Source organism: Girardinichthys multiradiatus, chromosome 19 (assembly GCF_021462225.1).
Source record: "Girardinichthys multiradiatus isolate DD_20200921_A chromosome 19, DD_fGirMul_XY1, whole genome shotgun sequence".
NCBI lineage: Eukaryota > Metazoa > Chordata > Actinopteri > Cyprinodontiformes > Goodeidae > Girardinichthys > Girardinichthys multiradiatus.
Window position 1 is genome coordinate 26,445,215 of NC_061811.1, and position 24,872 is coordinate 26,470,086.

General features: G+C 39.2%; 2 protein-coding genes across 2 annotated transcripts; both read left to right on the plus strand.

Annotated features, from left to right (window-relative positions):
* Positions 1-118: 118 nt before the first annotated feature.
* On the plus strand, positions 119-10,863 carry LOC124855206 (endophilin-B1-like). Its single transcript, XM_047344867.1, has 10 exons — positions 119-977; positions 1,078-1,219; positions 3,184-3,312; positions 4,975-5,108; positions 5,193-5,285; positions 5,395-5,478; positions 5,568-5,591; positions 8,686-8,775; positions 8,864-8,964; positions 9,607-10,863. The coding sequence occupies exons 1-10, from the start codon at positions 921-923 to the stop codon at positions 10,247-10,249; spliced, it is 1,497 nt and encodes a 498-aa protein (XP_047200823.1). The 5' UTR covers positions 119-920; the 3' UTR covers positions 10,250-10,863.
* A 9,949-nt stretch (positions 10,864-20,812) lies between these two features.
* Positions 20,813-24,334, plus strand: LOC124884888. The gene is made up of 2 exons (XM_047392921.1): positions 20,813-22,202; positions 23,564-24,334. The coding sequence occupies exons 1-2, from the start codon at positions 22,067-22,069 to the stop codon at positions 24,175-24,177; spliced, it is 750 nt and encodes a 249-aa protein (XP_047248877.1). The 5' UTR covers positions 20,813-22,066; the 3' UTR covers positions 24,178-24,334.
* Positions 24,335-24,872: the final 538 nt, after the last annotated feature.

The following is a 24,872-nucleotide window of genomic DNA, read 5'->3' on the forward strand; positions in this document are numbered from 1 at the left end:
CCTCCTTAGATCCTGTGATGCACCTCAGACTGTCCGCTGATTGAGTTAATCCTCCTTCTCTCTGTTTCTCTCCTGCTCTCACTAAGTGGTTCAGGAAAACTCGACAAGGCTACCGCTGGGGAGTAGGCTGCATGCAGTAATTTTGTTGACGGAGCAATCGCTTTCGTTGTGCTGCAATGGGTTCGGACACCAAGAGAGTCGCTGTATTTTTTATTATGGTTTTTCTTCCTTTTGTTAACTCGTGGCTGCTTTTGCAGCTTACTTTGAGATAGACCCCTTAATGGTTTTTTGCTTAAGAGCTATTGACTAGGTATTTTTTTCTCCTTTTTTGGTTTTTAGAGAAGGCTAGTGATTGAGGTTAATTTAATGAATTTATTTTTTGGTGTGTATTCAGTGCGTTATTGTATATATATACACACATACACAAGTGCATCACTTTGGAGTGACAGGATTATGCTTTTATTGTGAACTTTGTGGACCGGAAGTCTAATTAATCTTTTACGTCACTGTATTTTCTCAGGACTTTCGTCATGTTTAGATCAATATAAACCAATTAGCGCAAACTAACGTACATGTTACATTATTCGACATTTTAATGGCTGTCTGACGCACTTATCCTGGACATTAATGTGATACAAATTAAAAGCCCAACATTATGACGTGACCAGTCGTTCTTCTGGGCGTCCTTTATTTACCCTCAGAAGACAAGTGGAGGACAGGTAAACACTGACGGAGGTAAACAGGCTGGTGCGTCCGGCGCTCCTTAATGTGTCCGACGTCGTCGCTCTGCCAGTCGGTGTAAGGTGGAGGCGGGCTGAGGCGATGTTTGGGTCAGCTGGTTCTTGTTGGTGATCACTTGATTAACTTGGTCCTGCTGCCACGCCTCCCCGGACACAACGGCCGACCTTGAGGACTCCGTCATGGAGCTGACCCGGCTGGCTGTGGATGCTGGCCAGTTCATTAACCGAGCTGTTCAGGTAAATAAGCAAAGACAGCGTAATAAATGTTCACCTAGATCCGACCTGCTTGAAAATGAATCTGGGTTTAGATTCAGTTTATTTTGTCATATTCCTCCAGTACACCGGAGAGAGCCTCGGCCAGGCGGGTAAGACTGAGCTGGACCCCGGGCTGGAGGAGCTCCTGGCTCGGGTGGACGCCACCAAGACCTGGACGGATTTAATCATTTCTCAAATTGAGGTTTTACTGCAACCTAGTCTAGGTGAGAAATTATAAACTCATTGTTCATTATTTTGTTTCCAATTTCAGAATTAGGCTATTGTTTATTTTATATACTCCAAAGACAGCTTTTCATAAATGCCTAGTAGCTGTGGGTAAAAGGAGCAGTGGTGGTCCTACCACAAAGGGCACCCAGGGAGAGCCTCCCTGTTTGCATACTCCCACCAACTTTCATAAAACCAAAAAAACACCCTCTCCCAAAACGAAACAACAATACAGCAGGTAACTTATTCATCCGTCCATCCTCTATACCTGCTTATCTTTGCATGGTCGCAGGGCGGTTGGTTCCAACAGTTGTACCCTGCGGGACAAAAACCCATGCATACACACACTCACTCATACCTAAGAGTAATTTAGAGTAACCAATTGCGCAACAGTTTTTGGATTGTAGTACATAGCCAGAAGAACCGGAGAGAGAAGATGCATGGCCAAGGAAAACATGCAAACTCCATGCAGAAAAACTACTAGCCATTTCATGATTTGTCACTAGCAGTACACCTATGCATGGGTGGTTCTAAACAGGGGCCAACAGGGGCCAGTGCCCCTGTAGAACTAGTCCTGGCCCCTGTACTGAAGACATTATACTAAATGATTTTCTTATGATATGCACTGACGCAGAAACCGTAACTGATTAGTCTCTTGGACCAATTAAATTTTTTACCTTACAGTTGTTGTTTTGTTTTATTCTTTTGTTCTGTTCCCCCAGGAAAAAAACACTGGCCCCACCCTGGCCCCACTAGTAAATTTAGCCGAGAACCGCAACTGCACCTATGGCTCTCTTGAAAAGCTCGGTCTGTTGTATTTCCCACTTTAAAGAGTGGCTAAAAGAAATAGGCCTCTGTGCCATGTTATACTTAAACCTCAGGTAAATAAAGTCATGGATTACTTTTTAAGGTTCATAGAAACAATGTTCAATTTAAAGTCTAGATTAAAAATGCTTTTCATTTTCAGTGTGATATTATTCTACTGCATTAAACATGACACATTTTTAAATCTTTTAGCAATTTAGCTGATAAAGTTAAGGAGTTTGCTTATTTTCAGAGGTGGCTTTTGAATCTTGAAGTGGATTAGTGAAATATCTCTGATTTGAAAAAAATAAAATAAAAGGCCATCATTTTGCTTTTGCCAGAGAAATGGTGAAAGCTTTAGGGGTAAGCCAAAGGTAAGATAAGCAACGTAAAAAACAAACAAACCATAAGGTTAAAAGACAAAAAAGTGTTTGATAAAAAAAAATCGAAATATATCATTAAAGATGAGTTATGGTGACCACATGAAGAGAATTCATCACTTTGTTAAAAAAATAAATAAAAAAGAATCTGCATAATCAAGAACAAAACATCTTAAAAACTGCTTTGTAACTACATATAGCAACATCTAAACGTTTAATAGTAATATATTGTCTCCCCAAGATTAACCAAATTCACAAATAAATGAAGCCATTAGACTCGAGCCAAACAGCCTCCTGTTTTCTCCGTGCTGTGTTGGGAAAAGAAAAGAAATAGGTCCATATTACACATCTTGCCCTTAAACACATAAATATATTTGTAGGCTATTTAAACCTGTATGGCTGCAAAGCAGTGCTTGTATCTTCTTTGACTGTAATTGGCTCATATAGATGAATAGAGATGTTTTTTTTTTTTTTGCATTCGATTTCTCCAGCTAATGGAGTTATGAGCAAATGTGGTCTGCATTATGTCAGTAGAGTGGTCTGTTGAGCTGCCAGGAGCATAAAGGATAAAGCTTCATAAAACGTCAATTCTAATTTTCGAAAAGCTTTTGGTTGCACTGCAGAATCTTTATTATTGTTTTTATTCACCAACAGAAGACCACACGTATTCCAATTAGGTAATTTATAGTTAAGTGTCCTATATGACATTTTCTCAAAGAGAAACTATACAAATAAATTCTTTTTGATTGAAAAAATTTTTTTTTACCTCTGAAATACAGGAGCTCGATTAGAGGACCGTCTATACGAGCATCTGGAATGGAGCACCCCACCTCGACCACGTGCACACGAGTTACTGGGGGATCAAATGACCCAGGCTGGGCTGGAGATCGGATCAAACACACCCTATGGTGAGTCCTCTCGTGCATCTGTTTGCACCATTATGTCTTCCTGGCTTTTGTACTGTTTAGGTGGTTATAATAAAATGTTAGCAGTTTTTCTTTTTACAGTATATATAAAGTCAACACACCCCTGTTAATATGCCAGGTTTTGTAGGATTTAACTAACTCAAGGAGGGGAAAATTAAGCTGCAACACCCTGGTTGCAGAAGTGTACAAACACCTAAAATAACACATCGTTTAAACAGACGATCCAGTTTCAGCATTCAGTCTTGTTTGGTGGAAGTCTGTCAGCATCCTTCATCTTGGCTGCATTTTCCCATCCTACTTTGCAAAGGTTCTCCAAATCTACCAGACTGTGAGGAAATCTGGAAATCCTCATCTGGTGATGTCACAGATTTCATGTCAGAAGTAGTTCTGGCTTGACATAACGTGTAATTCCATCTGAAGAAAAGCAACATCAGATCATATTGCTGCCACCGCCATGTCACATCCTGGTATGGTGTTCTTTTGGTAGAGTGCAATGTTGTTTTTGTGCCAAACGTCCTTCTTGGTATTCTTCCACAGGGTTTTGGGAGATTTCTGACATCTCCTTTGGAAGAAATCCCAACCAGACAATCCTTCAGCTCCATCAGTGTTGCTGTCAGGCTCTAGGCAACCTCTCTGACCAGCTGCCCTCAATAATGGAGAAACACGCAGCTTTATTAACGTCCCTGTTTTCTTTGTTTCCTGCAATTACTTTCCTTATTGTGCCATTGTATAATTATAAAGCTGGGTATTTCTTTGTACTCTTCCCCTGACTGATACTTTTGTACTGTGAGAATCGTTTGATCTTTTTTAACCTGTATGTAAACTTTGGCTTTAGCAGTTGGATGCAATTGTCAGGAAAGTCCTACCAGGACAGCTGAACATTTTTAGGTTAAAAAGATTCTCTATAGTTGATGTCAGGTAGAGTTAAGAAGACTGAATGTTGGAATCGAGTCAAAAGGTTTGTACACTTATACAACCAATCGGTGCACCTTTGTTTCTTTGGATATATTTTTCTATCTAAAATATTTTCTTGCTTTCTAGTTTAATATGCAGGACACTCATTAATATCTCTGGCAAATGGACAAGTTACTTCTGTCTGGAAGTATTATTAACATCCTGGAATGGTCCAGCTGGAGTCCCAAGAAGAATCTAAGAGAGAATCTGTAAAAGGAGCTAAATCATTAGGGTGATGACAAGGAGGCATTTCAACGTAAAATACTTGGAGTTCATCACCAAAGATAAATCACTGAAACCCCAGTCGAAACAGGCAAAAAGCTGCTTGGTAGTTATAAGAACGATTTGACGGCTATAATGTCAATAAAGATTTCTCCACAGGTTAAGATGTTGATACAACAACCCACTTTTTTAAAATGAAATGTAAATAAAAACAGACAAAGGCTTTTTTACTCGTTTTATGTTGTTCTATTATCTTTTGAGAAGTGACCATCTCATTTCTTCTTGGTTAATTGACGATACATTTTACTGTTATATCTGCCCGCAGTATGAATATGGGCCTAACTGTTTTAACATTAAAGATTGCAAAAGTTCTCAAATGATTTATCCCTGTCTCAAATTTCCATCAAATAAAGCTGGTATTTTACCCGGGTTGCGTAGACTTCTTATATCCACCATGTTTGCGTACAGGAACAGCTCTGATAAGGTGCGGAGAGACCCAGAAGCAGCTGGGAGAAGCTGAGAGAAAGTTTGCAGAATGCACCAACATTCACTTTCTCGCCACTTTGAAGAGCTTCACAGAGGGGGAATACAGAGTCATCCAGGTAAAACACAACACTCTGTTACCTCCCTTTTGCTATCAGCCATGTAGGCCGTTTAGTGTCTGATCCAGTTGTACGTTTTAACAGTGCGAGCGCAAGATGCTGGTGAACAAGCGTTTGGACTTGGATATAGCCAAGACCAGGCTGAGGAAAGCCCATGAAGCAGACCGAGAGGCCAGGGTGAGTTGCAGCTTCAGTTTACCTTTAAAGTGTCTGTGCTTTTCTTTTCATGATACTTAAATGAAAAATGTGACAATTTTATAGTTGTTTTGTTATCGTCTTTTGGCAGAACCTGAACGCAAACCCGCTGGAAGACGACTACCTGTCTCAGGTTTCCTACATGTTCAGCTTCCTGCGTGTTAAATGGCTTAAGGTTGAATTCTTCTTAAAGAAACATGAACATTAAAAGAGACTAGTTAAATCAGAGTTTGGCCTTTAAATTTGTCTATTTTCTCCAAACAGATTTGGGCTCAGGAAATCTCTCAGGTACAAACACCTCTATTTTTAAGTGTATTCAGATTGTCTGCTTCTGACAATCCTGACAAATTGGTTGATGTTTTTTCAAGTTGTGTAATTTCCTAATGGAAAACAAATTCAAAGCAATGACAAATTATACAGTGAACTGCAAAAGCATTCATCCCTTGAACTCTTTCACATATTGTCACATTAGAGACCCAGACTTCAGTATATTTTATTGCCATTTTTATGTTATAGTGTAATAAAAAGTTGCGTATAGTTATGAATTGGATAGAAAAGGACAAATGTTTTTCAAATTTATGCAAATTAAAATTTGAAATGTTACAGGCCCTTTTACTCTGGTACCAATAAATAAAAGCTGGTTCAATCAACTGCAATCAGAACCTACCTAATTAGTAAATCAAATCCATCAGTGTGTGAGAATAAATCCGGTTTAGAGAGCAATACTGAACAAACTGCATCAGTAAGTCTGAGGAACACAGAAAACAGGTCAGGGAGAAAGTTATGGAGGGTTTTAAAGCCCAGATAGTTCAGAATCCATAACACACTTTGAACATATCATGGACCTCTGTTTTATCCATAATCTGAAAAAAGAGAGTATTACACAGCCCCAAACCTACCAAGACATGGCCATCCACCTAAAAGGCCAGATTGGACAAGGAGAGCATTACAGGTCCTTCTCAAAATATTAGCATATTGTGATAAAGTTAATTATTTTCCATAATGTCATGATGAAAATTTAACATTCATATATTTTAGATTCATTGCACACTAACTGAAATATTTCAGGTCTTTTATTGTCTTAATACGGATGATTTTGGCATACAGCTCATGAAAACCCAAAATTCCTATCTCACAAAATTAGCATATTTCATCCGACCAATAAAAGAAAAGTGTTTTTAATACAAAAAACATCAACCTTCAAATAATCATGTACAATTATGCACTCAATACTTGGTCGGGAATCCTTTTGCAGAAATGACTGCTTCAATGCGGCGTGGCATGGAGGCAATCAGCCTGTGGCACTGCTGAGGTCTTATGGAGGCCCAGGATGCTTCGATAGCGGCCTTTAGCTCATCCAGAGTGTTGGGTCTTGAGTCTCTCAACGTTCTCTTCACAATATCCCACAGATTCTCTATGGGGTTCAGGTCAGGAGAGTTGGCAGGTCAATTGAGCACAGTGATACCATGGTCAGTAAACCATTTACCAGTGGTTTTGGCACTGTGAGCAGGTGCCAGGTCATGCTGAAAAATGAAATCTTCATCTCCATAAAGCTTTTCAGCAGATGGAAGCATGAAGTGCTCCAAAATCTCCTGATAGCTAGCTGCATTGACCCTGCCCTTGATAAAACACAGTGGACCAACACCAGCAGCTGACACGGCACCCCAGACCATCACTGACTGTGGGTACTTGACACTGGACTTCTGGCATTTTGGCATTTCCTTCTCCCCAGTCTTCCTCCAGACTCTGGCACCTTGATTTCCGAATGACATGCAGAATTTGCTTTCATCTTAAAAAAGTACTTTGGACCACTGAGCAACAGTCCAGTGCTGCTTCTCTGTAGCCCAGATCAGGCGCTTCTGCCGCTGTTTCTGGTTCAAAAGTGGCTTGACCTGGGGAATGCGGCACCTGTAGCCCATTTCCTGCACACGCCTGTGCACGGTGGCTCTAGATGTTTCTACTCCAGACTCAGTCCACTGCTTCCGCAGGTCCCCCAAGGTCTGGAATCGGCCCTTCTCCACAATCTTCCTCAGGGTCCGGTCACCTCTTCTCGTTGTGCAGCGTTTTCTGCCACACTTTTTCCTTCCCACAGACTTCCCACTGAGGTGCCTTGATACAGCACTCTGGGAACAGCCTATTCGTTCAGAAATTTCTTTCTGTGTCTTACCCTCTTGCTTGAGGGTGTCAATAGTGGCCTTCTGGACAGCAGTCAGGTCGGCAGTCTTACCCATGATTGGGGTTTTGAGTGATGAACCAGGCTGGGAGTTTGAAAGGCCTCAGGAATCTTTTGCAGGTGTTTAGAGTTAACTCGTTGATTCAGATGATTAGGTTCATAGCTCGTTTAGAGACCCTTTTAATTATATGCTAATTTTGTGAGATAGGAATTTTGGGTTTTTATGAGCTGTATGCCAAAATCATCCGTATTAAGACAATAAAAGACCTGAAATATTTCAGTTAGTGTGCAATGAATCTAAAATATATGAATGTTAAATTTTCATCATTACATTATGGAAAATAATTAACTTTATCACAATATGCTAATATTTTGAGAAGGACCTGTATAATCAGAGAAGAAAACAAGAGAGACAATTAGAACTCTGGAGGAACTGCAGAGTCCCACAGCTCAGGTGGAACAGCGTCTCACAAACCTTTCGTTTAATCCAAAAGTGACAAAAAAGCTACTTTCAAATAAAAAAAAGTCTTAAGAAGCCCAATTTACAGCTTGCCGTAAGCCATGGAGAGCAGCAAACGTGGAAGAAGGTGCTTTGGTCAGATGAGACCAAAATTTTACTATTTGGTCTACATGCAGCAGCAGGGAAGATAGTCAGAGTTGAAGGTAGGATGGATGAAACTAAATGCTGTGCAATTCTGTTCACCTTTCAGCATGACAGAAACCCTAAACATACAGCCAGAGCTATAAAGGGAACAGTTTAAATCAAAGCATACATTTACAGATTTAAAGCCAATTTACAATCTGTAGCATGGTTTAAAATTCCAGTAAAATATAGTTCTACAAAGCATTAATTTGTGAAGGCTGGATGCAAATGCTGGCCACTCTTTTTAAATCTTTATTTGTAAAAAAAAATCTTAAAACTGTTTAACATTCTCCCTCCACTGCCCTTTTATACACTACTTTGTCACATAAAATAAATAAACTAATAAAATAGATTGGAAGTTTGTGGTTTTAACTTGACAAAATCTGACAAAGTTTGAGGAACTGTAGCAATGGTGTGGCTTTACACATTTTTAAAAAGATATAGTAATATATGAGGTGCAATCTAAATAAAGGTAAGATAACTCATTTCTAGATATTGTCGTAGAACCAAAGTCATTGATGTGAAGGTGTAAGCTGCCAACTAATGAGTTGTGTTTGCGGGAGTAGGCAGAGATGGAGCTGAGGATCTGTCAGAGTCTTTTCGATCACCAGTCAGAAATCACAAGACGGGCTCTTGAAGGAATCGGCAGCACCTACGTATGTTAACAGAAACTCATGAAAGGCTACATTCAGCACATTTTATTGAGTGTCAAATGTTGGCGCGTTGCATCACTTCTTTCCTCAGACCAACCACATGCGGAGCCTTACGGACTTTGTAGATGGCCAAGCATCTTTTTTCGCTCAGTGTAGCCAACATGCTCAGGAACTGCAAAGACAGCTCGCCAGGTCTGCATAATGTCATTCACAGCCTCAAAGGAAGAAGATTCATTGTGTAATAATGATAATAACCGTTGTATTTTAATAATAATAAAAAGAAAAAAAATCTTTTTTGTTTAGAAACCTAAAGCTAGAAAGATAAAACTTGTAACTTCATAGTCAGTTGCAGTAGTGTGCAAAAGTTTCTTTAGACTTTATTTTTGGCGAGCCAAACATTTCTGTGACCTTCTAAAGTGAAAATAAAAATGTATTGTATTCAGGGGTGTCTAAAGGTTCTTTTAAGCTTGGCTTGCTATTCCCTCATTTAGAGTCCAGTATTTGACTCTTTTCAGAAGAATTTATCTGTTTTAGGTATTTTTCCTCAACTTAAAACGTAAGAAATATTCGTCAAGACCAAATGAGGGAAAATATAATAAATATTACAACACATTTCTAGGTCTGAATAGTTTTCTTTTTCCATGAGTTATTGTTAAGTAATAGTTATTGTAACAGAAATTTAAAATAGAAATGAATTCAGATTATGATTAAAATCCCAAACCTTCCAGAAAGATAAATTTGTAAGACATTCACAGGTCATCAGCTCTCATATAGAAAACAGTGATATTGGTGTTTTATGATTTTTATGTTAACATTTTTCTAATTTTCCTTTAGGATTCCAGCTGTCTTTTGCTCTAATAACTGGCAGTCAGCAGTTAATAATGAGCTCGATGGGCCATCAACAAGCAGCCATGTAGCTGGTGTGTCTGTTAGGTTGGATCAGGTCACTTCGGTTCCAGAAGGAGTTCGCCAGCTACCAGACTTTGACCAGGAATCGTGGACTGTCACTGCTCCTCGTAATACCTCTTCAACTGCTCTTTTACCTGATCACACTAACAATAACAATAACAACAACACCTTCTGCACTCCAGGCCAAGCCACCGGCCACCAATCAGCAGTTAAAAGCCAGGTATTTACAGAACAAACATTTGAACTTGTCGTTGCATCCAACCAAACAGATGAGCTCCCATCACCCGGCAGCAGGACAGATCTGGGAACTAACAGTTCGCCTTTTGCTGAAAGAGCTTTTCACTGGACATCCAATGCAACTTCTTCATTATCCAATGGTTCTGCTAGTTTCACCACAGCAGTCTCAACGTCTTCTCCTCAAGCCAGTGCAATCCCAAAAGAGGCTCAGTCGGCAGATCCGGGAGCTACTGAAACTGCTGACATCACAACATCCAGTGGTGTGGTTCCTGATTCCCAAACTACCAATGAAACTCATGAGCAGCCAATGGCCAATGGAGAAGGTCTCTAGTCAGGGTTGTGGCACCACTTAAAGCATTTCACAGCTGGTTCTGACGATATCTGGGGCGGCAGTTGATATTTGTCCCAGTAAACCATATTTAGAAGTAACAGTGTACAGTAACATTCATTATACCTAGAAAGATTAATTATCCTTATGGGACTGTTCAGTATTTATAAAAGTGATTGCTTTTAGAGGGCTTATATCATCATTTGTACAAAAAAAATGTCTTCTCAGTTGTGTTTGGGCTTGTGGCGCATGATGGCTATATTAATTTCAATGTCAACGAAGGCAAGCACAAAGCAGCTGAATTTGCCAAAGAGTGATGACTTTACGATGGGAACATATGATTGATAGGGGAGGGCATCAATGCATTACTCACTGGCCACCCAAGAAGATTGTTGTGATACCAAATTCTCCAGCTAAAATGCGAGTTCATAAAGCAAAACTTTAAATAGGGTTTTATTCAGTGAGGAGGTGGAAGTCAGCCGAAACGTTGCCTGAGAGCAGTAGCTCAAAGACCTAACTGACCGGCCCCTTTCTCAGGGATTTAAAAGCTCTCTGTTGTGAGCCCAGTCTGTAATTTGTCAAAATGATAAATTGTAATTAAAAAACTCTGGCATTAATTTCTGCTCTGGCTTTAATCAATATTGTTACTACAATGCAGATGTGTACCAGCACTTACACATTTTACAGCTGTCGACAGACATACAGTGGTGGTGTAAGAATTTGTGGTATTGAATGGAAGCAGAAGAGGATCTGTTTACTACCCATACTCAGTCCCTCTTTTACTGGTGAGGGTTTAACTGCACTACAGCAATACTTTGACAGTGAAGCTGTCAAAATATTATCTGGGGTTCCCCATCTGTGATAGAACCCAAACCCTGTAATTCTGCCCGCAGTTAGTTTTCTTACAACGTGTTTGGTGTAAGGTCACCTTAACCCAGTTGTACAGATGGTGGTTGGAAGGGATATGGCATGTTGCTCCAATTAATTATGAAAGGGTAACGTAGAGGAGAAAAGTTTAGAGAGAGCTGTCATTGAGGTAATTCAAGAACAAGAATGAGGGACATCAGCAAACGTTTCGTTCTCACTTCAGAAGTAAAATACGAGGTAAAACATTTTCTCATTACGTGAGAAACTATATGCTCACAAACGACACCGGCTGTCACCTTGATAGACTACTGACTCTTCTAGAGCTATCTGTTATCACTTTGGCATAACCTGGGTTGGGTCCTCCTCCTTCAGCTTTGTGTTGCTTCTTCTCGTGGTTCCCAGATTTGTATTGTTTCATGATACTGGGGCAAAAATGTTTGGTTGGGTGAGCAGAAGACTGCTTTCTTCAGTTTAATGAAGCTTGCACACTTTTTGGTATTGATAATTGTTGGAAAAAATTTTATGTTTTTTTTGTTTTTTGTTTTACTTTTTTGTCATACTTAAATGTTTTAGATCATTAAACAAATTTTACTATCAGACAAAAAGCAGAAAGCAGTTTTCTAATCAACTTTTCATTTCTTAACGGGATAAGGCATTCCAAACCAACCTGGTTGTGTATGCAAATATATAAGCCTCCCTTAAAGCATCATGCATTTACTGTGATTAACAATGTTTTTTTCAGTTCTGTTTCACTCGCCGGACCTGTAGAATCAAAACGTCACTTAAATAGAACCTGTCTGGCAACATGAAGTAGGCTAATAGATCTGAAAAAGACACACATTACGCCCTAAATTAAGGAAATTCAAAAACAGATGAGAATTGAAGTAATGGACATCTAACAGCCTGGAACGAGCTACAAAGTCATTTGTAAGGCTTTGGGACTCAAGTGAACCAGAGCCTTTATCCATCAATGGAGAAAGAAACATAACAGTGGTCGATCTTTCTAGATGTGACTTCAGGATCTAGATGACTTGCTGTAATTGATAGAACAGAAAATCCTGAAAGAGGATGTGTGTAAAAGTTTTCCAAACCAGTGACACTTTTAAAAGAGCTGCCTAAAGGTGTGTGTCATTTTTCCTCCTCTTGACTCATGTTTCTTTAAGGTGAGGTCATTTTCCATATGAAGCAGTCACTTGTGTTTATGTGTATTTGTCTTGTAGAGCCCAAGAGGTGAAAACACTCTAGCCTGAACAAGATTTTTATGCTTCTTTATACACAGTCTGGGTTCTTTCTTCATATACGCTGTCCACTCATTACTTTTTATCCCGTTAAACCCCTTAAAGGCCCCTGTTATGATGAAATGGGTAAAGGTTTCCATGTCCAGATGATGTTGATTTTCTTCTTCTGCTTTTCTGTACATTTAGACCAATGTCTAAACATGTCTGCCACACTGATGTAATCTCCCACCCAAAAAGCAATGCTTTTGTCACAATACATACATATGAGCCTGGATAGTAAAAATATTTCTCTTTTCATTTCTGCCTGTTTTAAACTTATGATTTAGTTGTTTTGTTGAACTGATGTCAGCGGCCGCTTGGAGGTTCATTGAACTCCGTTAAAGATGAAGAAACAAACCCTCAGTGATGTCATACCAGACCAAATCAAGTATGGGATTAATCTTTCTTCACCAAGGTTGTTTCTGGGAACTGCTTGTTAAAAACCAGTTGTACTGCTTTGGTTCGCATAGCACACTAATGAGGTCTGTTTGAGTACGACATGCAACGGCGTTAAAATGTAGAAACACCTAAATACTATGCCAAAAATGTTAGTTTCTTCTGCTTTTGGCTCCTTTGCTGTCCAAACAGATTGACTTGATCAGACACAGAATGTGTGGCATTGAGTTGTCATGAGCCTATTGGGTCAGTAACACCATCAGTGCTTATTTCACACCTGGGAATAAGCTTTTAGAGGCCCAAATGTCCAGCCCCCGCTTAAAGTCACATGGAATAATGGAACTTTCTCTCAAGTGACTCACTAAACAAGAATAGAAGCTCCTCAATCTGTCCACGATTGAGTGTATTTCCGCTACCCTGAAACAAGTCCCTGTCACACTTCCAACTTCTTTTCATGCTTTTGTAATGTAACCCTTTCCATCAGCAAATATCAGAGCCCTCCTTTGGTGTGGTCTCGCACAGGAAGGAAAGGGAAGATACCATGTTTTCCTCATCTAGTGACTGAGCAGGTCATTAGGTCAGACAAATAAAACTTTTTAAATGTTTATATTTTGACTGATTATATATTTTGACAGACATGTCAAATTCTGCAGTATGAACCGTGCCCATATGTAGCATGTTTGCAACGTTTCACATTTTGTCAAGTTGCAACTGGAACTTGTGGATTTATTGGGATTTTATGTGATCAAGTCAAAGTAGCATTAATTATGAAGTGGGAGAAAAGGATGTGTGATTATCCAAATTTTTTTTACAAGTACAAATCTGAAAATTTGGTTGTACACATGTATTCAGCCCACCTGAGTCAGAAACACTTTTTGTTGTCTTTTGCAGCCTCTTGCGGGTTTTGTTTCGGGACCTGTGCTGTATTTAGCTTCATCCATTGTCCCATCAACTCTGTTTTTATTCCTGCTGAATAAAAACATTCCTTTTGCATGATGCTCCCACCACTATGTTTCATACTCAGGATGGTGTGTCCTGTGCAATGTATAACGTTAATTTTACTTAAAGACCAGAACGTTGGATTTTTATGTCATCTGACCACAGGACTGTCTTTCACACATTTGCTGTGTCTCCAAAAGGCTTTCGGTGATCTTTAAATGGGAGTTTGAATGGTTTTCTTCCTGTCAGTCTTCCATAAAGGCCTGCTTGGTGAGGAAAGTGGTTGGACTGGATTTTATTTTGTGGGTATAGAAGTAAAGGGGCTGAATACAAACGCACACCACACGTTTCAGATTTAGATTTTTTGAAATCGTTTGGAAAACATGTATCCAGTTTTGTCCACAATTATGCACTTCTCTGTGTTGGTCTATCACATAAAAATCCCAAAAGAATTATTACATTTAATGGGATATGAACAATTTTGCCAGCCACTATATGATTTGTTTGATGAAAAGCTGAAAGATGCTATATTAATATGCTGTAAAGTTAACTTCATGATAGATTTAAATGAACGCCAAATTCTGTATTTCTTGAGCTGATGGAGCAGAAAAAAATATCACAAATCATTTGGAAGAGGACCTTATCTTAACCATCCTTTTGTTAAACAGTTGTTCATAACCACTTAGAGGCGGTTAAATCAAGAGGTGATTCATTTCAGACTCAATGCACCCACCTGAATTGCGCATGTCTGAAGAGCATTGTTTGATCATTTGGTTGATTAGTCAGTTGCTTTTTTTTTTTTATATGTGCAATCACATCTAGAAGCACTCCTAAGCTGTAGCATTGAAATCCTAGATTGATGTTCTGAGAGTTTTTTTTCTGGCGATATCAATGGTAGTTGATGTCCGCTGATACATTTACAATTCTTTGATCTTCCAACATTTTAAATATTTTCTGGATTAATGTCATGTAAGACATGTTTTTTCATACAAAAATAAACGGTGCATAAATAGAATATAAATCTTTGATACAAACTAATCTAATTTGTCTGTGTACACAAATCATATTCATGCTGGTACTTTATAATAAATTAAAACTGCATTTGGAGGATGTCAGCCTTCAGTGCCCTTAACTATCATACTTGATTAAAAGAAATTAGAATTGAAAAAGAAAATAAAACATTGTTCTGCTTTAAATGTAAAGCATTTATTCACCAAACACTTTAAATATTTCTAACATCTTACTTGTGTTGTAGGCCAGTATCTTTAAGAGACAAAATATTCCACTCCTTTATTTATATACCATGACACAAAAAAGATGGCCTTCAATTTAGTTCATTTATATAGCAACAGTTTAAAAAAAAGTGATATAAAGTCAGTTACATTCCAGTTTGATCCTAGTTATCAAACAATGCAGTCAAGTTCAGTTTATTATTCAAAGTGGTAAAAAAGTTTCCTATTTAAGGAAACCCAGACGATTGCATCGAGTCACTGACTTGCAGCATTCACTTCTTCTGGCTGAGCATGTCGCAACTAGACAGTCGATTGCATTGAGTCAATAACAGAAGAACACGAACAACTGACATTGAAGGACTTGATACATTCCCAAAAATATCAAAAACGTGACTTAGAAACTTCTCAGGGAGGCTCTCATGAGCCCCAAAGTGACACTAATGGAACTGCAGTAGTTTCCAAAATGACTGACTGCGTTTTCTGTGTCCTGCATACATCTAGATGAAGAAGCAGGTGTAAAAACAGAAGCATTTCTTTCAAACAAAAATACCCAAGTCAGGCTAAAATTCTCCAAACCCGAGCTCTGTTATGGTCTCATAAAACTAAACCTGTGGTTTTGGGTAAGTAAATGGTAAATTTGACAGAGCACAACACAGAGCATCACCAAAAACAACACCATGCTCACAGTAAACTGTGGTGATGGCAGCTTCATGCTCTGAGCTTACTTTTGTTTAGATATAACTGAGGTTTTTGACCAAGTGCAAGTTATGAATTGTCCCAAATACCAGGCAGTTTTGGCCTAAACCCTTCAGGAAAGCAGAAGCATGGCATGCATTTTATTATTCATCATCAGAGTGAGTGCAACTAAATGTCCATACTGGCAAAAGAATGACTATTTTTGAATGGTCTAGCTAGAGCCCAGAACTAAATCTGACAAAAATAATTGGTCACCTGAAGAGGGTTGAAAACTCACAATCTGGTTTGGAGAACATCTTGAAGGTAGAGTGGGCAAACATTGTCAAATCAAAATATAGAATGCTAATAGATTACTCTCAGAAAAGGCTGAAAGCTAAAACTTAAAAAGAATGATTTTAAGGGTGTGCAATTTTAGTGCATTTATTAGATATTTTTAATTGTTTTGCCTTCCAGCTAACTTGATTGGTATTTAGGTGAATTATGTACATAATAAGTCACATTTGGAAAAAGTTTTCACATAACCTATGTGATATTTTTTACATTGCAAAAAAGCAGGGTTGTGTTAATCCAGTCTGTGTTTCCACATAGAGAGAAAACCTAAGTACTTTCTTCAGAGCCTTGAGGCACTTCATAAGTGTACATGAATCGTATTTGAGCCTGTTTCAAGTACTATTTGAAGTCATTGATTTCTACTGGAGAAAAAATTATTAAAGTACCCCCACTACTTATTCAAGGGAACACAAAAGGCAAATTGCTTGAGAAAAACGTCAAAAAATCCAGCTAAACAAAGGTAAATGTTATATATTTTATGTTTGGATTCCCATTCAGTCAGGCCTGTCTCTGCTTTGTTTTAGTTGTGACAGTTATAATCATTAAGTCAAACACTGAGGCATTTCAACAAAATTAGACCTTGCTTACTCCACCTTTCTTCAGTAGGCTGTGTTTTAACAGTATCTTTATTGTTTCTGTCCCTCCCCATCCTACACACTGGGGAAAAACAGGGAAACACCCAAAAATACCACACAGTAACTGGCCTGTGCTGGCTCTGTTTGTCAAGTTAGTATGCGGTTTGTTCACCAGCGAGGTGTTGTTGATGTTTTACATCTGTCGCTTGCATCTAATGTGAGTTCTGCTGATAACTCCCATTGTCCTACTTCCCCTTATATATTTTAAGTCAGAAAAATGCAGAAAGCCACATCTGTTTTCTTCTAATTCCCCCCTGGTCTGACAAGCAAGACCAAGAAATACTGCAGTAAACATGTATTGCAGCTTTTTTTTGTCTTTATTATTATTATTTTTTTGCATGAGTGTTTCCAGCTGAACAGTAGGTGCGGCCTCGCAGGTGGAAGGCGTTAAACAGCATCTGGTGGTTGAGGATAAATGTGACTCTTGTGTCTTAAAATAATGTGTTGGCTGAGTAGAAAATTGAATGAAAATAGCTCATAAAGACACTTATGACATACAGTGCCTTGCGAAAGTATTCGGCCCCTTTGAACTTTTCAACCTTTTTCCACATTTCAGGCTTCAAACACAAATATATAAAATTCAAATTTTTTGTGAAGAATCAACAACAAGTGGGACACAATCGTGAAGTGGAATGAAATTTATTAGATGTGTCAAACCTTTTTAACAAATAAAAAACTGAAAAGTAGGGCATGCAATATTATTCAGCCCCTTTACTTTCAGTGCAGCAAACTCACTCCAGAAGTTCAGTGAGGATCTCTGAATGATCCAATGTTGTCCCAAATGACTGATGATGATAAATAGAATCCACCTGTGTGTAATCAAGTCTCCGTATAAATGCACCTGCTCTGTGATAGTCTCAGGGTTCTGTTCAAATCGCAGAGAGCATCATGAAGACCAAGGAACACACCAGGCAGGTCCGAGATACTGTTGTGGAGAAGTTTAAAGCTTTGGATTTGGATACAAAAAGATTTCCCAAGCTTTAAACATCCCAAGGAGCACTGTACAAACAATCATATTGAAATGGAAGGAGTATCAGACCACTGCAAATCTACCAAGACCCGGCCGTCCCTCTAAACTTTAATCTCGAACAAGGAGAAGACTGATCAGAGATGCAGCCAAGAGGCCCATGATTACTCTGGATGAACTGCAGAGATCTACAGCTGAGGTGGGAGAGTCTGTCCATAGGACAACAATCAGTCGTACACTGCACAAATCTGGCCTTTATGGAAGAGTGGCAAGAAGAAAGCCATTTCTCAAAGATATCCATAAAAAGTCTCATTTAAAGTTTGCCACAAGCCACCTGGGAGACACACCAAATATGTGGAAGAAGGTGCTCTGGTCAGATGAAACCAAAATCTAACTGTTTGGCCACAATGCAAAACGATATGTTTGGTGTAAAAGCAACACAGCTCATCACCCTGAACACACCATCCCCACTGTCAAACATGGTGGTGGCAGCATCATGGTTTGGGCCTGCTTTTTGTCAGCAGGGACAGGGAAGATGGTCAAAATTAATGGGAAGATGGATGGGGCCAAATACAGGACCATTCTAGAAGAAAACCTGTTGGAGTCTGCAAGAGACCTGAGACTGGGACGGAGATTTATCTTCCAACAAGACAATGATCCAAAACATAAAGCCAAATCTACAAAGGAATGGTTCACAAATAAATGTATCCAGGTGTTGGAATGGCCAAGTCAAAGTCCAGACCTGAATCCAACTGACAATCTGTGGAAAGAGCTGAAGACTGCTGTTCACGAACGCTCTCCATCCAACCTCACTGAGCTCCAGCTGCTTTGCAAGGAAGAATGGGCAAGAATTTCAGTCTCTCGATGTGCAAAACTGATAGAGACAAACCCCAAGAGACTTACAGCTGTAATTGCAGCAAAGGGTGGTGCTACAAAGTATTAATGCAAGGGGGCCTAATAATGTTGCACGTCCCACTTTTCAGTTTTTTAGTTGTTAAAAAAGTTTGACACATCCAATAAATTTCATTCCACTTCACGATTGTGTCCCACTTGTTGTTGATTCTTCACAAAAAATTAGACTTTTATATCTTTATGTTTGAAGCCTGAAATGTGGAAACAGGTTGAAAAGTTCAAGGGGGCCGAATACTTTCGCAAGGCATTGTAAAGGAGTATAATTGTGAACTGGAAAAAAAAACTTTTCACAAATAAAAATCTGTCAAAATGAAGAGTATCTATAAACATCAAATTCCCCACTGATGATTTTCTACTATATTTAGATCTGGACTTTGACTAAGCCATTTGCTGTCCTGAATCTGACTTGACCTAAACAACTTCATTATAGCTCCAAGTGTATGTTTAAGGTTTTTCTCATGTCGGAAGGTGAATCACAGGGCGTTCTAACAAATTTGCTTCCTATATTCCCCTGTATTTGCTCCATACAACCTCCCATTAATTCTGATCAGATTCTCTGTTCCTGCTGAAGAAAGCATCTTCACAATATGATGCTGCCAGCTCCATGTTTCACTGCAGGGATGGGAAATTCAGAGTGATGTGGCCTACATGTATTTTGCCGTTTTGGTCTCATCTGACCAGACCACCTTCTTTCACATGTTTGCTTTGTCCCCTACGTGGTTTCTTTTGGCTTTCTTTCAACAAAAGCTTTCCTTTTGCCACTCATCCATTGAGGCCAGATTTGTGTGCACAACTTATACTCAGCGTGTCGACACGTTCTCCCACCTGAGCTTTGGTTTCTCTGCAGCTATCATGAGACTGTCAGCTGCTTCTCTGGTTTATGCTCAGTTTAGGTGGACAACCATAACACGCAATACTGTTTTATAACCTCAACCTCTCCACAACGTTCTTCCTGACCTTGTCTGCTGTGTTCCTTGGTCTTCATGATCCTGTTTGTTCTCTAGCAAACCTCTGAGGCCCTCACAGAACAGCTGAATTTATACTGAGATGAATTTACACACATCTGGAAACTGTTTAGTAATTAGCTGACTTCTGAAGGCAACTAATTGTACTGGATTATATTTGGGGGTATCAGAGTAAAGGGAACTATATGTATATGTTATAGATGGGGACCAGGACAATGCATGTGCTCGCTCAAATTTTGATCACATTGTGGAATAGAAAATTCCTGTGTTTTCCCTGATCTCCTGTACCTTTTTGCCCTCTGCTATTTTTCTGCTTGCTTCATCCACCTGCTTCCTGTAGGTTGTCTCTTTTCCTCAGATAAATCTGCCATCATTACCCCAGGTTCTCCCTCTGCAACAGTTATATCCAGTCAGCCAGACTGAGACAATCAGACATGCATGCTGACGTGTGCAGCAAGAAGAATAGTCTGCAGAGAGAAAAGGTCAGCACATTTCCCTTCAAAATGACATCTCCTGCTTCTGCCGCTGAACAACCCGGCACCTGCTGAACCGCAGCCGTCTGATGACAAGATCAAGGTGAGCTGACCCCACAAAGAATGCAATAAATTCCCTTTTTTTTCCTCATGGTTTATCAACATGGTCATCAAGCAACTAAACGTATTACAAAAAAGCCAGAAATAAAGTTAACGTGTAGCCTAGCAACAATATATAATCTAAAGTTTTTGAAAGCCAAATCTAAAATCATGAGGATGAATTGCTTTCATTTTCTACTTTAGGAGCTTTTAGTTCATGCTAAGAAATGGATGCAGAGAAGCTAAATATGAATTTAGATTCCCTGGTGAAACATCTTTTTTGTGTTGCAGAAGAAATAAATATTTTCAGCTCTGTGTAACGTGTAATATTGCTGCTGGATGTCTCCATTCATCTCTTGTCTTCCAGAAACCTACGCAGGAATATCATTTCAGACTCTTGTATTAAGGATTCCATTGTTTGAGGCATAACCAGAGGTGAGGTTAGACACACCAGTAAGTCAAGGGTTTCCCTATTTGACTCAGCCCTTCTTTCACGAGGACATCAACATTATTGTAGACAAGGCCCCAGTCCATCTACGCATCTCCTGCTCCATTCCACCATCACCCCTGAACACCAAGAGATGTGAATTCCTGCGCTTGAGGCAGAAGGATGGACCCCCGACCACTCTGAAGGTCACAGCTTAAAAGATGCTAACTGATTGTGAGAATCATGTTATTTTAATCTAATCTCAAAATGTGCAGCAAAAACACATTTCTTAAAATCAACTCAAACACTAAACCATGTACTTTCAAGAGACGGACAGTTTATACAATGAAACACACACTTCAGTAGTAAATATTGGCTGGATCAAAAGGAAACTCTCCCAGTTGTTTACTTTAAATTACATTTGGTAAATTTCACTCTTATTTACACCAATTTGTTGAGGAGAAACATAAACCCTAGAACAGTAGCAGTAGTTAACATAGTTGTCCTTTTTTTCATAAAAGCAGAGAAAAAAATTCGCTTTGCTGTATGTTTAACAGCAAAGTGATGCAAATAAAAAATGTATTTCAATTTGAAATTTATTAAAAATAAGACAGTTGAGCTAAACAAATCACAGAAAGAGGTAAATTTGAGTTTTAAATAACAATAACAACAATGCATATTTGACTCCAAGTTAAGCAATGAGGTTAACTTCAGATTTATTTGTTGATTTAGGGGCAAGGTTTTCAGTTTTGTTAGAAATCTATAAAACAAAATCACTCTAAATTTAAACTTTTGATAAATAGAGATCACAGATGACTAGTTCAGACAATTTCACACAAAGCTAAGCCAAAGGTTATCATACCCCTGACTGATTTAGATATAAAGTTATTTTCACTTGACTAGGTAGTTAAAAAAGGGAAGGGTATCTCTCTAAAGATAATAAAACTATATAAAAAAAGAGTAGCCATTTTTTTGGGATACGGAATCTGGTTTATTTTAAATTTTCTTAAAAAATGGCATGAAAATTATTTATACTCTTCTCAAAAATACTGACAATGCAAATATCAAACCCTTCTCAGTTTCACAAATATTTAACTCCCTCCACAAAGTCTCTATTAGACTCAAGTTGGGACTTTGGCTGGGACGCTCCAAAACATTATTACTTGTGGTCAGATTAAACAAGTTGGTGAATTAAAATGAAATACTTTAAATCTAAATCTGCCATGAATAATTTCCTTTGAAATCCACATAAAACTTTAAGATGGAAAAAGCTGAATATTTTTCATTTGCCTTTCTCCATCCCATTTAGTCTACCATTATTATATTATCATAATGCCTGCATTTCCTTGTCAGCTTGACCTTTGACATTACCTCCATGGAAGCATTACTCACCCACTCTCCACAAACACCCTCCTCTGGTTTCTCCCTCCTTCTTCCCTCTTGCTGAGTTTATAAGTCAGACACTGCAACAGTTGCCTCACAGAACAGAGCTTTACACAAACGAAGGTGGTTGGATGAGAAAGGAGAGCAGCTGGAGTGAATCTGGTCAACTGATATTTTCAAATTAATAAAAAGATTGAATATAACAGAAATTAGAGCCCTATCATGCATGTGTTTAGGATCTGGGGTGCACTGTGTGTGCTTGGCGCTGCCGGTTCATCTTTGCGTGTGAATGAGATCGAGTACGACGATGGCTTTGCAGACGGCTATGGCAACAAGATCTCTCAGGACCAGCAACAGGGTGAGTTCTGCCTATTTGTCAAGTTGCTTCTTTCCTCTGTTGCTTCTTTCCTCTGTAACCTGTTTGGCTGAACAGATTGAGCATCATTAGATCTCCCTGACAACCGTTAAACATTTTATCACAGATATTGACTGAATACAAATACCAAAGTTGCTAGTATTGGTTTCTGGGCTTTCTAAAATATTTAGCAGAGATAGCATTGGCAGATCCAATTATCAAGTAACAAAACAACCAAAAAACAACCAGAGGGATTCAGGTGATTCAGATTGATTTGGGGAGGAGGTGGTAGATGACGTGTTGTTAAGATGTTACATCTGAAGATAGAACAGAGAAGATTGAGGCTATCATTACAAGAATACCACAGTATCCTTAATATTTCTCATAGGGGAGCTCAGGGATCCTCACAGGTTGTTGTTGCAGTAAGAGTCCTGGAGTGTTTATTTTAGCTGTAATGTTCACAAAAAAGCCCAACAACATATACAACTAAATGTTAGCTTTAGTCTTCTTTTTTTTTGCAATAGGTTTGAAGTGTGTTTACGCAGTGTCTCACATTCACCGCCTTGCTTGCAAAAAGATTTGTACGCCTTGAACTTTTTCTCATTTGTCCCGTTGCAATGACAAACTTTGATGTATTTTACCTAGGTAATATACCAAAGTTGTACACAGTTGTGAAATAAAAGGAAAATTATTTTTTCTTTTGTTTAGGACAAATAAGAGTGTGGTGTACAGTCTGTTCTGCTCTCCCTGATGAAATACTTGTTGAACCACCTGTTTCTGTAATTATACTGTGTTGGCTGATGTTCTTTGCAAAATAGCTCAAGCTCACTCAGATTGGTCGGGGGGGATCTTTGAATATCGATTTTTATATCTTTCAACAGATTCTTTGTTGGATTTAGGTCTGGACTTTGACTAGACCATTCCACCACATGAATATGTTTTGATATAAAACATCCCATCATACCTCTGGCTGTATGTTTAGGGTCCTTGCTCTGCTGGAACAACCCAGTCTGGAAGGCTTTCTTTCAGAATTACCCTGCATTTAGATCCTCTGTCTTCTGACCTCTGACCAGGTTACATGTACCAACTGAAGAAAAACATCACCATAGCATGATTCTGCCACCTCTATGTTTCACTGTTGGAATAGTGAGTACAGGGTGATGTGCATCAATAGTTTAAACATTGTTGTGTCAAACTGCAATTATCTTGTGACTTCCATTCAACAATGGCTTATTTCCCATTCCTCATCTATTATGAATCATAATCTCTTAATATATATAAACTTTGGTGTATTTTATCATCATGTAACCTTTAGCTGTCTATACATCTGTATAATTAAAGCCTCCTGTGTTTTTCTTTCACAGAGCTGTCTCCAAACACACAAAACCATGCAGATTTCTCCCACTGGGACAAGCTTTTCATTGCTCTGGAGGATTCCCACATGAGGCAAAACATGCTGCTGGAGTCAACGGAGCAGTGCTGTCTAGAAATGGTCTCTCTGAGGAGCCAGCTGAATAAGCTCGTCAGGGGGGCGTCACAGCAGAGTGCACCCAGCCTGGTGTCAGCATGCAGGGCACAGACAGAACAGGAGGCTCTCAGGCTGCACCACAGCTTGTCAGAACTCCAGCGGGACGGAGCAGAAATGGAGAGGAGAATAAACGCCACCTTGCAGATGATCCTGCACAGCAGACACGAGGAAAATGCTCGACTGACTCGTCTTGAGCAGGCAGTGTCAGAAAACAGCAGAAGCAGACACCAACCCACTCAGAGACCTGGAGCTTTGGGCAGAACATTTAGCTCAGGATTAAATGCATTCCCGTCCGAGCTTGAGGAACAGGAAGTGTCTTCACAGCTGGACCTGGATATGATAAAAGGCTCTCTAGTTGCTATAGCAAGAGACGTGCAGAGGGTTTACCTGCAGCTGAGCACAGTGATAGAGCAGACAGGAATACTTAGGAAGGGCAGAGGAGACACATGAACTGCATGTAAAAACGATATGCACTCTCTTTTTATATGTTTAAGGGGTTGTTTTATTATATATGAGCTTGTATTTTTCTGCTGTGAACAACCCCAATGCACCATTAAAAACCATGTGGGTTTGCTACAATGAATAAAAATTAAACAACTAAATCAACCTTGTGGAAAACGTTTCCTCCCTTGTCCCACACAGTTCCCATCTATTTTTCAACATATTTACTCACATTTTCATTTGTCTGGATCCGTGCACGAGCTTTGTCTTGCTCCGTCACTGCTTGCGGCGTTTGTGAAGTTGTGGTGACTGCAAATACAGTCAACCGCAAGGAGAAGAGCCAGAGGTTTGGTCTGTGTGTAATTTAAGGCGTGTTTCTCCTGCTCATTAGCTGCTTCAATGCAAAGAGGCCACCACTTGCAGCACTCAGTGTTTATGATTCATGTAACTGTGCCAAAAGTAGGTTACACTGACGCCCATCCCTCCTCCAAGCTCACACACGTACACGCACACGCCTGCAGGCTTGTTTATTAAAACTAAAATCAGGTTGGTGTTGATGCCGGAGGTACTTTCCTCATATTTTGCAACGCCTTGGTCTCCTGTCACCACATCAGTAATTTTTGATGTATTTATGGTTAGGTTTTCATTATTTTATTTTATAAGGGGACAAATGTGAGACTTAAAAGAAGACATCCTTTCACAAC